The 17857-nt window shown below is 38.7% G+C and overlaps 1 protein-coding gene across 1 annotated transcript in view; it reads left to right on the top strand.

The window, feature by feature from the left end:
- The first annotated feature begins 3893 nt into the window (after positions 1-3893).
- The window catches only part of LOC139708346 (importin-13-like), a 107808-nt gene continuing 93844 nt past the window's right edge, over positions 3894-17857 (top strand). Inside the window, 3 exon segments of the mRNA XM_071620307.1 lie at positions 3894-3897; positions 5204-5258; positions 5260-5314. Coding sequence (XP_071476408.1) covers positions 3894-3897; positions 5204-5258; positions 5260-5314 — 114 coding nt within the window.

Below are 17857 nucleotides of genomic sequence, written 5' to 3'. Positions count from 1 at the left end.
GCTGTCTAGGCGTCAAAACGAGGAAGTGGTTGTTAGTGGACATGCGATTCCGTACTCCGTTCGGTTTCACGATTTGTACATCGGCCATGTATTGAGTGAGTGTGTGTGTGTGTATGTGTGTTGTGTGTGTGTGTGTGTGTGAATGTGATAAAGCAACGTGTGTAATGGATTGGCCTTTTACAGAAACCCAGGCTTGCTAGCAGCTGTAAACGCGCACACGCGTGTGTAGCTAGCTGAGCGTGCCTGTGCAGGGAGGGAGGAGGAGGGGCAATCGTCAAGTTCTGTGCTCAGTTCTGTTGTCTGTATTTTCTATGACTATGTGTGCATGTTGTTCGTAACAACAGGGGACCGGACCTGAGGGTCGAATTTTACGCTAGCTAGACTAATTACTGAAATTGAGGTAAATGTTAGATTGTCCTTTCACACATTTTGGCACATTTGTGTGGCAGTAAGTCATCAATTCCCTGGCCATTTTTCTGTGTCAGATTTAAATTCAAAACCTCTGTGGCAGTTGTATAAGCTGAGTTTATGATAAAGGCTGCCTTTCTGATGCGGATGGATTATAAACATCACTCCAAGCCAGAATTTTACTTAACGTTAGGAGATAACTAACGTTAGGATAGACTTTTCTAACGTTAGACCTGTACAAGAAGGGTGCCACAAGAAGGTCTGGACATCTATGTGCTAACTAGACTGTTCAAGCAAGCTTGACATCTAGATTTATCAGACACTTTTTTTTTAATTCCATGGCATGCCATGTGGATGCATTGGAGTGATACAGAAAGAGAACTAAGTTTGGTACGATACATGGGCCCCAATGTGGGCATTCGAGTTACGAGTCATCGATGTTTTACACTTTATCAAAAAGAAGATGGAATTCTATTTTTATCAGCAGTGGAAAATTTCCTTTTTGGAGCAGAGCACTCATAATTACGTTGTTAATAGGCCAACCAGGATCTAACGGTTAAAATGAGAAAGTAATTTCTGATCCTCGCATGCATCTGATTTTAGTGTTCCATTACAAATGCAATTGATTTTTTTTTTTAATACTAAAACTAAACCAGATCTAGATCCATTTGTCTACTGTTTTTGAAAATGGTGATTGAAATATCTAAAACTTTTGTTCCTAGAAATGTAGAATTAAGTCCTTGCCCTCTATCAAATTGCCACAACTTTTTTTTTTTTTTTTTTTTTTTTTTGATATAAAGCTGATCAAGGCTATTCTGGGGCGGCCAAAAAAAAAAGCATTGGAAATTCACCTACTGTACTGATCGTGATGTCATGCGCACATTGCATGCCATGAGAATACAGAGCTACCAAGTCTCACGCATTCTGCGTGAGACTCGAGCATTTAGGGGCGATCTCACGCATGATACCCATTTTTCTCACGCATCGGGCGAAGTCTGCTACTTGGGCCTATAATAATGAGCGTAGCTCAAAAGATTAAAGCGATAGTTGCAATGAAAGGTATATTTCCCTTTTGTCTTTCTAAATAAGTAAAAAATAGTCACTTAAGTATGCACCTGATCGCACCATTAAGAGCTAAAAATTGAAAAAGCTCCCTACTGTGGGAGTCCACAGGGGGGAAAAAAACCCCTCCCACACCCTCGCTCGCACGCACATTCGCATGCCGAGTCATGAAAATCTCACTCATAAAATTTTTTTGAACTTGGCATCCCTCAGAATATCCCCCAGCAATATTGATAAAGCGCATATAATCCACTACCCAGTACCTCACTAGGTTCTAGGCGAAGAATGATCTACAAACCAACCACCATTTACGGGTCTGCGTGCAGCATGCTATCAAGAAATCATCACAGCATGTGTATGTTTGTACATCGTGAATGCACATGTCTTCATTTGCACATTGTGTATGCTTAACATATAATGAACCGGGCTTGATTTCAAAGGTTACGTATGCACTCGTGCCCGCTATACCGGGCTAGCTAAAATGCTAGTGCAGTCTCATACCACCTCATAAATAATTTTCAAACATGTATAAATTCATTGTAAATATTTCAAACTCTAACATTTTTCCTGCTGAGTCTTTTATAAAGTCTGGTAGAAGACAGGTACACTTTGGTACATTTTGGAATAACTTGATCGCTTGGAATGCTCTGTGCTGTACTCGATCTTCGCAAGCAGTTGGTAGCGCGCAGCTGTCGGTATGATACATACACAGCAGTGCTGTGAAATGTGCAAGAGTGCCAGAATTAATAGCAAATATTTAACCTGAGTGTCTACTGTAAAAGCGGAAATTATTGCACATTTCGCACAACCAGAAACTAAAGTGCAAAAATGAATGCGCATGAATTTTTTTTTTTTTTTTAATGTAACTCTATTCAATGTTTTGATTCCATAGAATTAAAACATGCAAAATTCATCTTACCCTGCCGAGAGCAAAAAGATACCCAGGCTGCAAAAATGTCCACTGTTTCAGTAGTTTTTGCATGATCCAAGCAAAGGTTTGTGATAATGCATGACATGTAAAGTAATACACTATGTTGTGCTGTTCAACAGCATGCAGCATCACTGTTTGTTGTACACACAAGTCATGCTTCTGTGAGGAATAGGAAATACCATAATTGTTTGTTGGGTTTTGCTCATGCAGAGTTTAGAATTCTCCCCATCGCATATAAATGTAAACATTTTGTCAGTAACAGTTGGGTATGTATGCTGACTATACGCTGTGTGCGATGAATTCAATTACGCATCCGCGCGCAACACCTGGAGGTCAAGAGAGGTCACACTTTTGGGGTTCACTTGTGCGCTTTGGTTGTAAATGCAGAATTATTGTGCAGCAGGCATGGGCAGAGCTTATACGGTAATCACATATGGGCATTTCCACAGTAAAAGGGTACATTTTAGGGATTTCACTTTATTTTCTGTTTCCAGTGTGAATTACCCCCCCCCCCCCATACATTACCATCTTTTAGAATACTATATGAGAGATTAACTGCCCCAAAATAGACACAATCTATTAGAATTTTTGCCAAAATGAAACATCTTGGGGTAATGCATGCAACGATGGAAAAACATCTACAGATCAAATTGTTTTTCAACTGAATGGCCTAATATTGATCAGAGAAGATAATAATAGCTCAAAAAATTCTATTGAACATTATGTTTTATACTCTAGACGTAGTGTATATCGTATGCAAGATCGACAAAACTGTTGCTTTATTTAAACTGGCACAAAAATAGAAGCACACAAGTATTTTACTTGTTGGAATACTTGTTCATATTTTGATTCTGCGGAATCCATAACATGCGGAATTATCTTACCCGATCGAGGGTGAAAATTACATGTAAATTTCCACTTTTACAGTACATTATATGTTTTTTATTCCATTTCTGTAGTGCTTTCTTGCTTTTTTTTAATGAAATTTCAGAGGACAAGTAAAACAACTGAGGTCGTTTCATGCAGAGCAATAACAATTACAGGTCTGTTAAACTTTCACCATTTGAATTGTCAACTGGATTTACTGTAAAATGGTGGTGTGTTTTGTTCAATAACCCTCACCACAGTGCCTTTAATAGGCATAAATCATAAACATTGCTGTTCGTATAAAGCCCATTATGGTTTATGGAGGCCCTCCTTTGCATTGGCTCCATCCTCAAGAAGCCCCTAACCTTAGCTGAACAACAAGACTCGAGCAGAAATGAATCACACAAGATATTTTTAAGTTGGGAGCTTTGTTTTGTTAGCACACAAACTACAGTTGTACACCGCAGTATCAGCTGAGATGTCATTTACCTAAAACATCTCATTGCAGTGTGAATACGGGAATCAAAGCTTAGCCGTTGAAGGCAGAATGACAACCACTTTGCTACTTCACTAAAGTATGATGTCTAGCTCATCAATTTGTGATATTTTTCTATTGTGAACCATAATGGGTATGGGGATTGCTAACAGTATTCTAGTGCAATTGACTTGTGGAAATGGTATTGATGTAACACCATACATGGTATACAGGTAGAAAGAAAGCTTGCTTCAGGCTTCACTTTTTTGTTTGTGAATCAACCAAGGAATTCTAAGTGACACCAACAAGTGGTCCTGAAAGAACAATCTGTTAAGATTGAATAGCGAATGCATATAATGCCATTCCAGTAATGATATTCATATGAAATTATGCCTTTAACTTGAAAATAAAGCTTTGTCAAGCAAAATTTAACAAAACAAAAAAAAGTTTTTTTTGACAATGATAATAAAGGCTGTTCGCTCTGTAACAGAAAAAATTGTGACATTATAAGAATGTGGAATTACGATGAAAGTTGCTAGGCCCATAGTAATAATAACAATATTGACAATGCATATATAGCGCATAACACATAGGGATAATGTTCCTATGCACTCAAAAATGGAGAGATTATACAAAATGTGCCAAAAACCACCAGAGTATAGCCAGAAAATTGTACAAGGTGGGATATTCATTTTCCAGATTTGCATGAATTTTGCTGTCGTGAATTGTGGTATAAACCCTCACTGTAGAAACCTGTGATTTTTGTCATTTGTCATTTGTTTCTGATGCTTGGATTACTCCTGTGGCCACACACAAAATATGCCAAGAGGTAGTCAAGCTGTTGCGCACGTCATAGCCGTAAGTTGCGTGGTAGCAAAAGTGCTTCAAACACTGATTTAAATCACAGGTAAGACAAAAGTGATGTGTATGAGTATGGGGTTCCATTGCAAAGCAGTGATATGTTGGTTAGAGGAAAATAATCCAAATCCAACAAAGTATCCATGGATTCATGATGATATGTCGGTATATGATGTTACTGCAGGTGGTGTAGAACACCAGAAGTAAGCAGCACTACCAGAAGCTGACCTGCTAAACCCTTGAATATCGAGTATTTACGGTATATATCGAGTATAATGTGATGTGAACTAGCATTAATATTTCATAACATGAAACTCAAAGATCTATCTTTCATTCTTTACATCCAGCATTGATGAAACTTGAAGTGTTCTCTTCGATTTTTCTCTCTTTCATTTGAAATCATCCTGAACAGTATGGATGCACTGTGCTTTAATGTATAGACTGGAAGTGGTGAATTAGTAGACAGGATAAGGGATCATAATTTTGCGTATTGTGTGTTAATATAGTTAGAAACCAAACAAGTCTTGTTTTCAGAGAGTAAAGTATGACATAATGTGTATGTTTATATTATCTTGTTGCATTGCCAACAGGCTATCCATGAGTATACTATGATCCTTCAGCCGATGTGAAAGACTCCGCACAGCGTTGGCTCCTCATGCTCAGCGATCCCCCCAAGCTGGCAGTTTGCCTGGGCACTGCTCGACCACAACAAGGTAAACTGGCTGAAGGTGACGTTCACACCACACCCATTTTTTTCCAGAATAGCCCTCTCTGGCTTTGGATGGGTGTTATTCTGTCTTTGTTCTGGGGTACAGGCTTTACTTTGTTTCCCTCTGCTGAATAAGCACAAGACTCAGTGCCAATTTGTCACAAGGTTTGTCACCTTGCATTATACAAATCACAAGTCTCCTTGCTCAGCAGGTTCGTATGAAAGTTACTTGTGAAAATCAGGTATCTTTCAACATGAGGTACAATGAAGCACGAGAGAAACTGTTCAGCTTATCAAATGCATTAAAGAGATTTTACTGGAAAATGTGGTCAGTATTAGGAGAAGTTTTAAGTAAAAACAAGGAGAAAAGAAAAAAAACAAGGAGGAAAGAGTACTGACTCACTCTAGACACTGTAATTCTCAAAACTTACTATTTGAGAGCAGGGAGGATTGTTTCTTCATAAATGTACCAAAGAAAATGGGGGATAAATGTCATTGACCCAAAACACATATATGCAGGTTCTACTTGGAAGTCAGTATGTGTGATTTTAGTTGGGTTTTAAGATGGAAACGGTACATGTGACACTGATAGGGTTCTCATAGGATCTCCCCTAATGCTCAATAAACTGGTGACAAGATTGCCTTAACATTTGAAAGAGAAATTAATTGATGTTTCCAACAGCTACAGGGTATGCTATTTGTGTGTCGCTCAGGAGAAACAAAGCACACCACAACAAAAAAACAACAACAAAGAAGGAGAGACAAAAGAATGTCATTGCAGCAATGAAAAAGTCATCACATGTTTGAAAGTCGCACGTGTGCTAGGCTGGTGTCACCCTGCCGCATCTCGGCTGACTCTGGTTGTAGACCACACGATGTTGACGGGCTACGTGTCTTGTGGTGAGTGGTTGGGAAGCGTGGCAAGCCCTATGCGTGTCTGCCCGTTCATCACTTGACACACGTTCTTCTGCATTTGAAGACAAAGACATCTCCTATCAGGTCTTTGCAACCTTCCATTTTCACATTTTATAGAAGATTTTTAATGCACTTGGCAGATACAGCAACCACTTTCTTTTGAAGTACTATGAATGAGGAGCAGTTAATTTCTTCTTTATCTTCTTTTGTTTTGGACAGATTAGTTGTGAAACTGGACACCCTAATGCACAGCAGTTATTGTATTGTCAGGTTAACCTTAGCTACAAAACATTGAGTTGGAAGTAGTTAGAACCTACATAGGTCTTTTCACTATTACAGATGTTAACCCGTTGAGGACGAGTCCCGAGTATACTCGGGCAAGCGTCTATGGGAAATGCGTGTTGTAGCAAAATCAAACCGTCCTCAACGGGTTAAAAAGAAATTAGCATTACTCATGCAATTTTAACTACATTTAATTTGTAATTGTAAAGATTAGAGTAATTGAGGTAATGAGAGCTTCTCTTTTTTTTCTGTTTGTGTGAGTGGACAAGTAGATACTCTCAGCTTGGAGGAAATAAAGGAAATTTCAAAACCTCTCAGAAATAATTTAACGTCTCTTTGTTGACAGCGTGGTCCATTGGCTTTGACAAGTATGTATTTGATGCTTTCTGCACACTGCAGATAAAATTTTGCCAAATTTGGAATGGTGTGCCCAAATCATGCCACATGCCTTGTGTAGCATGAAGAAAAGAGTCTCTCTTATTAGTACTGAAGTGCCCAGGAGAAATCCACTCGATGAAATTCAATGTGCAAATCGGTGGAACTACATGTAGCATTTCCTGGGATTGAGTTGTGAATGTTGCCAGCTAATCCCTGTCCGTCTCTGGCTCAGATGTCGCGTTTCGAGCACCCTGCCTGTGGCCTATATTTTGTCCTCGGGGCCCTGTAATGCGAAATGACGTGATAGGCTGCGTGCACCCTCACAGCCAAAGGGCATGTCTGGAGCGCTCCCCCGTGCTGAGCGGAACTTGCCATTAGGGCAGCCACATTAATGTGATAGCCCCTGCCGGGCAGAGCTGAGCCAGTGGATCGCTTGGCTTTTCATGCCTTAAAGGTACACACCGCGGGCAGTTGGCGAACCTCATCATTAAAGGCAATTTTTACCATTTTCAGATGAAATAAAAACCCAACTTTAGTGCTTGCAAATAGTTCTTAGATGTGAGTCGGGGATAGAAACAATCATTGTAAAAATTGAATTAGTATAAGCAATGTTAAGTATTGCTAAATATAAAAAATGTGAACAATAACTAAAGTAAAAATGTCCCTAGACTACCCCATCTACATTTATGGTTTATTGAGAAAAATACTGATATCTCCTAATATTTTAGGCGTTACTGCAAAATTTTTATATGGTAGTATGTTTTGTGATACTACTGACCTACACATATGCATCAAATGTGATATCTCGAACATTTTTGAAATTACTGCTCCCAATGGTACACAGTACCTTTAAGGAACATGTGCTCTGAAATTGCATGTTTATGCACAATCATGTACTTTCTATTATGTAGACATCTATTAATTTATTGTAGTGTTCCCTTACATTAAAGCAGCCGATCTAAAATGGACTGCAAAGTTGCGACATTTACATTCTGTTCCAGATTGTTAACTCTGTAATGCCTTATATTCTCAGATAGTACTAGCAATTAAAAGCAAAATCACATACTAGTACTTGTACCTCAAAGCTCAGTCAACTTGTTAAAGCTAATATGTCATATAAAAGTAGTGCTGTTACAAGTAATTTTCAGTGTTTGTTCAGGAATATGTTTGCCCGCGGGAAACAGAGTATTCAAAGCGCTATATTTTGTTTAGTACACAAGTGCTGTATTTGTGGGGGGGGGGGGGGGGAGGGTTGAGAGGCTAAACTTCACTGCTGAATACTTCCTTTAAAGCTTGATGTTTGATGGGTGTGTCCTCTTCCCCCCATCTTAGAACATCCCACCTGTTTTCACTTTGCTGATTTCTTTTGAAAATGATCGGACGAAGAGAAAACTTGGGGGGGGGGGGGGAGGGCATAATTTCAAGATGCAAATTTTTATTGACAATGCCACCGTTAATCCTACACTGGCCTTGTATCATGCCCGTGGTTTGTAAGTCTGCCAAGGGATCTATCAAAAATAGTTTCCGACATAATCTTGTTTTCTTTCTTCTTTCATAATCCTTTGCCTCCCATCCTTCCGCCCTAACCCTATCCCCCGAAGTTTCTCATTAGTCAGTGTCCTGTGAAACCAATATGACTGGTGTCACTAGATTTCAATATGTACGCACCTAAAATATACTTCTTTGTGTGTCTGTGCAACATATCATGTGCATGTGCGCACATGCGTTACACACAGTCATATCTATAGCCCCACCACTCCCTGCAAGCTTCTCATTTGTACAATTGTGGCAGCGTTTTCCTGCTTGCTTCCTTATGGATGGCGAATGTTTGCCGAGATATTTGGGCAGCTCATTTAAGTTGCGCCAGTTCACAGGAGTAACACGCTGTTATAGGAAGGGAGAGTGTTCTTAATTGTTAGTAATAACAGGAAATATAACATTAATTGGATCTTGCTACTAGCTTGCAATCATGTATCGTACATGAGTGGCGAGAGAGAGAGGGGGGAAGAAAATATGCCACTTGAAAGGCAAACATAAAAGAGAAGATTTCAGCTCTTTTTTGGCCAAGCTCTCAAAGTATCAGTTGAAGTCTATGGTTTCACTTCTCAGGACAGTACCGTTATCCTAGTCTCGATGTCATAATTTTTTTGTGCCACGACAACAATCAACAGAATGCACTTTAAATCACAGTTATAGTGAGAGACATGAATGCTTCCAGCAAAAGACTTCACAAGTGCATAGTCAGTGCAAAAATTGTGCATTCGTGCCGGCTATAGTAAAAAAGAAAAGAAAAAAAGAATAGAACATTGACCTTTTCCAGTGCACCCTGCAAATGCACTCAGTGATTAGCAACTCCAACTAGTTGCTGCAGATATTGTATCGCTTCACATGAATCAGTTATTAACAAAGTAGACAGATTGAGATGTGCGAATTGAGCAAACTGAAGGGGAGTAAGGATGTGATTCAGGGAGTGAAACAGCAGATTATATTAAATGGGTTAGTCAAATACATGTACCGGTTAGTGATTGGCTAAACACAGTCACGTGATGGAGGCACATTGGTTATGTTCGCCCATGGGCAGAACATTTTTGTAATGTTCTCCCAGGGGAAAACATTTTCACGTAACAAATGACAAACGATACCAAACGATTGAACGATCATATTTTTCATGCAATCGATAGGACAAATTTGCTTATTCCATACAATGTGAACAAGCAGATTTAACTAACCCATATAATATAACAGATGATGGCTTTTGTACCAAACGTTCCACCCTCAGGGTTTGAAATGCTAGTTTGGGAGGCTGTAAGTCCCTCAATAGCATTTCAAACCCTTTGGGTGGAACATTCAGTATGTTCCCTCCCCCGCCAGTCATCATCTATACAATATTTCATTTTCATATATTAACGGATCATTTTAAACAGAAGAAAAAGTTTCCAGTAATGTGATGCGATGAAATCTGTTCCAGAGCTCACACTTCAGAGGAAGAAAATGAGTTTGTGTTTAGTTGTTTATACAAGACTGTCATTAAAGAGGAAGAGATGTTAAGCATACCTCTGTAAATATAGAATATTTTTTGATGTGGTAATTATCTGAAATTTAGTACTTTGTTTTACAAACATAAGAATGATAACATTAATATATTGGAGGATGTGTACACAGATGTTCAGAAATATTCTCATATATCAAATTACAGCATGAACAGTGAGAAGTTCACTGAAGTCACGTGAGCATGGAAATTGCCAAGTAATTGCACCACCAATTTCTCCTTCGACTGTATAGTTTAAAGATATCATAATATATCAAGAAGCCCTGGCAACCATTATGGAAGTCATTACTGTAAACGCCAATATTTTCGCGCGATTAATTTTTCGCGCTGAGCGGCTCGAAAACATATTCGCGGGTTCTTAACTTCGCGCTCCGCAGCGGGTTAATACACAGTCGCTGTTTTCATCCAGCGATGCCAGCGTATGAAAAGCGAGTGCGAGTACAAGCGCTCAACTACGTAGTACACTGTACATGTATTTTACTCGATACATGTACTGTAGTACTAGTACTGTAGTCGCGGGGATGTAGCACACAAATCGGCCGTGGGCTCGGTGCGTGCGGTGCGTGCGATGATACTGCTATATGCGTAAACATGTCTGTACTACGTAGCAGTATCATCGACGAAGCGCACACAATTCAGGCCGTTCAAAATGTGCGTAGAAAATTGCGAAGATATATTCGCGCGTTTTTGAATTCGCGCTAGCTGAACGTAGCGCGAAATCCGCGAAAATTAATGTACCGCGAAAATTTCCACGTTTACAGTATATCACATGAAATATAATGTTTGTTTTTCAAAATATCCCTTTAATGCCACATATGATGCAAGAGCCACTTTATGCTGCTATCTGTACACACCAAACTTTAAAGGACAAGTTCACCTTCATAGACATGTGGGTTGAGTGAATGCAGCAATATTAGTACAGCACATCATTGAGAGTTTGAGGAAAATCCGACAATCCGCTCAAAAGTTATGAATTTTAAAAGTTTTTGCTCAGTCATGGCTGGATGAGAAGACTACTATAGCTTGTGATGTCACATGAGTACAACGGTATAAAGAAAGTATAAAGAAAATTCACCTTATTTTCACTTTTCTTGCATAACAAAAGAACACTCGACTTCTCTCTTTCAGAAGGCAAGGGGAATTCGAATAATGTTATCCTTAACGTACGTCAGTAACAAGTCCAAGAAATGTGCACTTTATTCAAAAAGTAAAATTTTGTGAAATTCTCTTTTTATTTTCCTTATATTGTTGTACGCATGTGACATTACACACTGTAGTAGTCTTCTCATCCAGCCGTAATTGCGCAGATACTTAAAAGATTCATAACTTTTGAACGGATTGTCGGATTTTCCTCAAACTTTCACTGATGTGTTCTACGAATATTGTTGCATTCACCCAATCCACACGTTGTACATGAAGGTGAACTTGTCCTTTTTTAAAGTATACTAGCAAACTATAAATACGTATATGATTGTAAAGAGAGCTTATATCAAGATGTTGAAATGATGCTGGCTTGGTTAGCAATTACTCCCTTTAAATGGAATAATTACAGGTAGTTTATGATTGCTGTCGTACAAAACTGAGATTTGAATAGAATTTCAGCATGCCAGTAGCCCTTTACCATACTAGTATGTTGGAAAGTAGAAAGTCGCAGAAACTTGCCTATGATGCACCATTTTCCTATTTTTGAGCCATCAGGCTGTTTAGTTAGTACTGGCAGATGAATAATAATGGTGTGAGAAACAAACCTGTCAGTAACAATTTTTGACTGGGTGGGAAGACAACTGAAACCACCCAACCCTCCCCCCCCCCCCCCCAACTTCCCTCCGCCCATTGTGAAGGGATAACTTATGTGTACATGGATAATGTAGTCATTTCATGATGAGGAAATGCCTGATTTGACTTCCACAAGACATCAGTCGGTAGGAGGGCACACCCTCAAAAGACATACCAAGGTACTTCGATGTGACTCATTGCTATTATTTGATTGATTACTGGCGGTTTACTGATCAATCACCTGTATTGCATATCTGAGGTGTGTTGTGGAAAAGGGACTTCCTTCATTGCACTCTTCCTTCACTTTAAAGGCATTATCTACCATTTGCAGAAAAAGCAAAAAAACTCAGCTTTAGTGCTTCAAAATAGTTCTTAAATGTGAGTTAGGGATAGAAACAACCATTGTAAAATTGTTAATCAGTATAATCAATGTTCAGTATTGTTAAACATACAAAATGTGAACATTTGTTATGATAAAATTGTTTCTAGAATAAAACTTGAACTTTTTTAAAATCGCTGCTCCCAATGGTAAACAATACCTTTCAGTGATTTTACGGGCACCTTTTCTATCTTTTTACATGTGATATAAAGGTCTTATGATCTGAATTAGTCCATTGTATGAATTTCTATATGTTTTGCTTCCAACTCATTTTGTGATCTTTTCTGCATGTTGTCTGTTTCTGTGTGGTCTTTTTCTGATTAGCTGTAGCTATATGTTCCGCAGATAGCCTAATTCTGATCTTAGCTGTCACAAGCATGGAAGGAATTTTCAATATACTGAAGCCATAAGCATCGGAATGACTACTGCCGCCCAAATGTGCTTCCTGTTTTGAAATGGCAAAATGGCCACAATTCTACGCCTTTGAATATGTGCTTATAACACATTTTATATGCTGACATTATTTGACGTTGTACTATATTTCCTTATAGGGATATCATTTCAAGTACTTTGTGGCGAACAGAAAAAAAACAACAACCCACAAATGTACATCTATGAGTGTACAGTCAGACTTTCCTTCTCTGCTCCCTCTTTTCTTGTTCTTCTCCATATTCTTCATCCTCATCCTTCTTCTTTTTCTCTATCTTTCTTCATCGATCGCCATCAGCTTCCTCTTCTTTTTTTTTTTCAAGTAGGAAAGGAAGAATTTAAATCTCTGAAGACTTTTTTCCCTCTGTCCCTTGTAGAAGTCTGCATTTCATTGCAGTTGGGTGATGTCTACCACCTTGAAATACTGTAAAAGTGCACATTTTTGCGGTGTTGAAATTTTTTGCGCATTTCACACAACCACAAGCTAGTGCAAAAATAAAAGCACGCAATATATTTGCTTGTTATATGTACCACTATTAAATGTTTTGATTTGGCGGAATTAGAAACACAGGAAAGTGATCTTTCCAAGCCCAGGGCAAAAAATTGCCCTTACGAAAATATCCACATTTACAGTATGGTTCAAGGACATTGTCACTTTTGTTTCAATGAACCTGTCATGAATATATGCACTAAAATTCGAGTTCATTATTAGATAAAGTTTGGAGTATAGCAATTTATGTATTACTAATAGGTTTGAGAAATTTACCTATTTTGAAAAGTATGATATTAACCCCATGCCTGCATTCCTACAGACACCTGATATGCATATTATGCACCAGAAATGCAGTGAAGTGGATACTAGATAGAAGTTGTAACCCCATGATTGTTTAAGAACTGCTTTTGTATCTTCTTGAAGGCTCCTTGTGCAGAGGTTCGACAGGCAGTATGTCAATCCAGTAATGACAGAATGAAAATTGTATAAAAAGGGATGTGATGGTGTCACATTGATCTTGTTAAAGATTATCCCATCTGAATCAGGATTGAACCAGACTCTGCTATGTGTGCGTGTGTGTGTGTGTGTGTTTGTGTGTGGGGAAGGGGCAATATAATTGTCATGACAAGCTGTGAAGGCTGTGTGTGTGTGTGTGTGTGTGTGTGTGTGTGTGTGTGTGTGTATTAAACAAAAAATCCTTGTTTGTTTGTTGGAGTGTGGCTGCGGGGCGGAAGGCGAGTGAAATGACTTAAGCTCACAGCCATCAGGATTAAACTCTTGATCCGAAAGGACTGGCAGAGTTTTGTCACTCGGATTTGTCAGTCTAGACGAATTTGCCCTGATGCGAGTGAAGGGTGGCTTGTTTGGAGTCGTGCACAGCCAATCGAGAGTGTCACTCGCTCCATGCCCTTGACTCAATGAAGACTGAACTCTCCTCATGTGATTGAGTTTGCAATGTGTTCGTTCCTTTGTTGTCGTTGTCTATCATTTTTCTGATTCAGAGTTCTCCGCTTGTTGTGGAGTTGTTGTAAACCTCAATTTTTCCTTCGGCGACACGTTCACATTGTGGTACGACAAGATGCAGAAGTAGTCCAACAAGCAAAGAGACCATTAGATATCCCTCGTCTCTCATGATGAAGTTTAACATCATCCACAGCAAACAACCAACTTACATGAATATTAAAGCAAGCACTCTTTGGCTCACTGAATCACTAAAGCGAACCCTCATGCTCATGTGGGATAGTATTCATCACATAGGTGTAATGTGGACAGTGGAAACGTTGTGTCATTATGATTGTTTAATTTCCTAGGATTAGGAGCTTAATCTATGTTACCACCCTTTTCTCTCAGCCTTTCTCTATCTTTTTTTCTCTCTGTCTATATATTTTTATCTCCCCCACTTTCACACACTTTCTGTCACCCCATCTTGTGCCCCCTTTTGCTTAATCACATCTATTTAATGTTCATCCTGCAATAGATGCCCAGTGAAGGTTGCATTGTTCATTACCAAGACAGATGTTTTATTTCACATATAGGCACATTAATGCTACTGAAACATTTGCAAAAACATAAGGAAGTGGTTAGTTGATGTTAATAATGGTTTTCATGTTTTGTTTTGTTTTTTATTCTGCAGTTAAAATTGAAGATAGAGACAATGTAGAGCTTCCAAGGATGAAAATATAAATTCAGTGTGTCATATCTAAAGACACATGCATATTTGCATATTGTGGTCAGTACAGGGAGAAGTTCAGGATAAATGCAGGTTTATTGGATTGGATGAAGGTATTACACGGTATCAGTTGTGAATTTTTAGGCTGTAGAAGGAATTTCTGTACTTTATTTAGTAACATTTATTTGATCTCTTTGTTTTAATCGGTTCCCCCAGTCATAGTTTGGTCTAAAAAATATCTGTACTTCATATTCCCCCTAATTTGATTTATCACAGGACCTGCAGCTGTAAAAGCTTGCTTTTACTCAGGCCCCATCATATTTATCACATTATGACCATAGCTCAACTCTGATGTATGCAGACCTTGTGTTTATACATTTGTACCAAGACAAACTTTTGTAAATTCCAGTGAAGTTTCATCTAATTTATGTTTTGTATAATTTTGGTATTGTATAATTATACTTTTTCGTGCTATTTGTGAGAAATATGAACATAAGTTGAAATTGAAATTGAAAAAAAAAATTGAATAATAAGTCCTGTCTTCATTACTAATAAAGTAAAAACAAAATTAAAGCAAACTTCAAAGGAAAGTTGCACCTTGCCCTTCTCATGACCTTTGACATCAACAGAAAATAGATGACCAATGGTGATTTAAGGGATGATTGTCAAATATGTTCAAAGATAACTATACGCCAAAGAGATGTTTATATAGTATGAGAGAAGTAAGTAAAATGAAATGAGAAGCTGATTATCGAGGAAAGTTGTAATGAAATCAGACAATTATTGAAAAATACAAAAGGATGAGCGATTGATTTCCATCATGTAGATAGGCCTTGTGTATGTCAGTCTTTTCAGATTTGTGTCGGTGTGGACAGGTGAAATTTTAGAAAAGCAAACAGCAATTGGGAGGGTCTACAAAACAACACTCACCTTTCCCTGACGAGCGTCAGAGTCGTGAGTGCGTTGTTTATCATCTCGCGCTCGCATCTTGAAATGAGCAAGCGCTCTGCGGACAGGTCTGAGCTATCATCTCATATTTACCGCTCATCAAATGATATTCGCAGGTTAATGAAGATATCAGTTTCCGAGATGTGACGAGACGGTGGAGGCAATCAATTGTGGGAATACTTCCTGGCGGTAATGACCCAATTATCGCCACATCCTTGGTGCCGGCTAACGGCTGACTCGGTCACCTCAGGGCCTATTTCATACACGGTCCCTTTGTTAATGTCAGTGGCTATGGTACACGTGCAAATTGTGCAATATCTGTAATTCATGTCATTTGGACACTCGCTCTTGGTCAGTTGAAAAGTGAAGTCCTTGCAGCATCTACACTGTATGTTTGGATATTTGGAATGGTATTCAATGTAAGACACATTCTTGAACAGGGAAACAGATTAATGTCAGAAATTTTAGTTTGGTGTGGGATTTCTCGGCACACAACAAATTTTTCGCGAATTGGAGCCAACAGCCTTATCCGCGCATGAAATTTTCGAAATTTGCCACTGGCATTCAATGTATATATATATAGTGGAGCTGAGAACTTTCGGTTGTATTGTAATTTCAAGAATCTTGGCTCTCGCGAAATTTAAGAATTAAATCAAAATGCATACAAACATTTCTTGTTTTACAGTATCCAAGTCAGGCCGCCCTTCCCATTGCATGGTATGGCCACGTTACTTTAATGAGCCATCTGGGTGCTTAAAGTTTAACCCATTAAGTCCATTAATTATATTTCTGTTGTTTGATGCTATACATCTTTTTATTATTTGTAATATTCATTATAAATCTTTTGTAAGAAAGAATAAAAAGCCTTCTTAAGCCTTCTTATCATATAGCGTTTATATTGGTTGCAGAATGATCAACAGCCTTTAAACTGATCGTATAACACCATGAAACTAGTGACGAATTTTAGAAGATTAAGGCAAATATGATATGTTTGATTCTGTCTCATATCAGCAAATCTTTATGATATTTTTTTTTCTGATTTTGTGCAGATAGAAAAAAAATTAACCAGTTCCTTCCAATATTTCTACAAAATAGTATACACAGTTAAAATTACAGGCTGATGTAAAGAAGACAAGATGAGATTTTTGCTGTAAAATTATCCTGTGCCTTGATGGATTTATGATCAATCTGTCTTCAAACAAGATTAAAAAGATTTTGCTCTGAAACAGGGACATACAGTACATATTTGGCATGAGATCAGAAAGTACTTTATACGAATCAAAATGGGAAGTGAATGATATGGTTGGTACGACGTAGCTGCACAAGTGTTGTGGTATCCCATCAAAAGAAAACACCCCATCCCTCCCCACCTCCTGCCTCACAACTCTGATGTGCATTGAAGAGCAGTCCAGAATGCACCATCTTAACCTACCTGGCGAGGAGTTGGTATTACTCTTCCAGTGATGCGGTCAGCGGACATCATTTCGTGGTTTGACCTTTTGAGGGAAGTAGAGCCAGGTTTGCCGGAAGTTGTTTGCCGTTTGGTTGGATCTGAAATTTGTTGACTTCAGTGCAGCGCAAAGTGTTTGTATGAGTCAGTGATGATGAGGTTGAGTTTATTCCTGTAGGCCCACAACAGGCAAACAAAGTTAAAAGCAACTGAGTAATGTATTATCAAGTACCGTATTCACTTTCTCGTACATATGCCAGCTACGGTGTATGTGGCATTGTGGTATGAGTTACCAGAGGAATTTGTTCAAGATTGCTGAATGTTGAGATTCCTTGTATGAGAGTAAAGATACAGCTAGTGCACAATGACATTAACCCGTTGAGGACGAGCTGATTTTGCTACAACGTGCATTTCCCATAGACGCCTGCTCAAGTATACTCGGGAATAGTCTTCGACGGGTTAAACTGTATAAGAAGCACTAATTTCCTCTCTACCTTATTAGTGCTGTAGAGGACCAAGACTAAGGGCAGCTATGTCCTAAATTCAAAGTTTATTGAGATCATGTTAGGAATGACAGCTCTGTATTATTCTAAGAGATCATGGCATTGGCATATATTTGAATAAAATGATGGACACACAAGTGGCCATCCATAGCTTTTTAAATTACAAACCAAGAGCTGGTGAATTTCATCAATCAACTGCATAGGATGTGCTATGTTAGGCAAAGTCGCCCCCGTGCACCACCTGAGAATGCTTCGCTGTCCCTCGAGGCGTGCGCT

Source organism: Diadema antillarum, unplaced genomic scaffold (genome assembly GCF_040938485.1).
Source record: "Diadema antillarum isolate AM-2024a unplaced genomic scaffold, OU_Dant_1.0 scf00000036, whole genome shotgun sequence".
NCBI classification, from domain to species: Eukaryota; Metazoa; Echinodermata; class Echinoidea; order Diadematoida; family Diadematidae; genus Diadema; species Diadema antillarum.
This window is presented reverse-complemented; position numbering and strand designations above follow the sequence as displayed.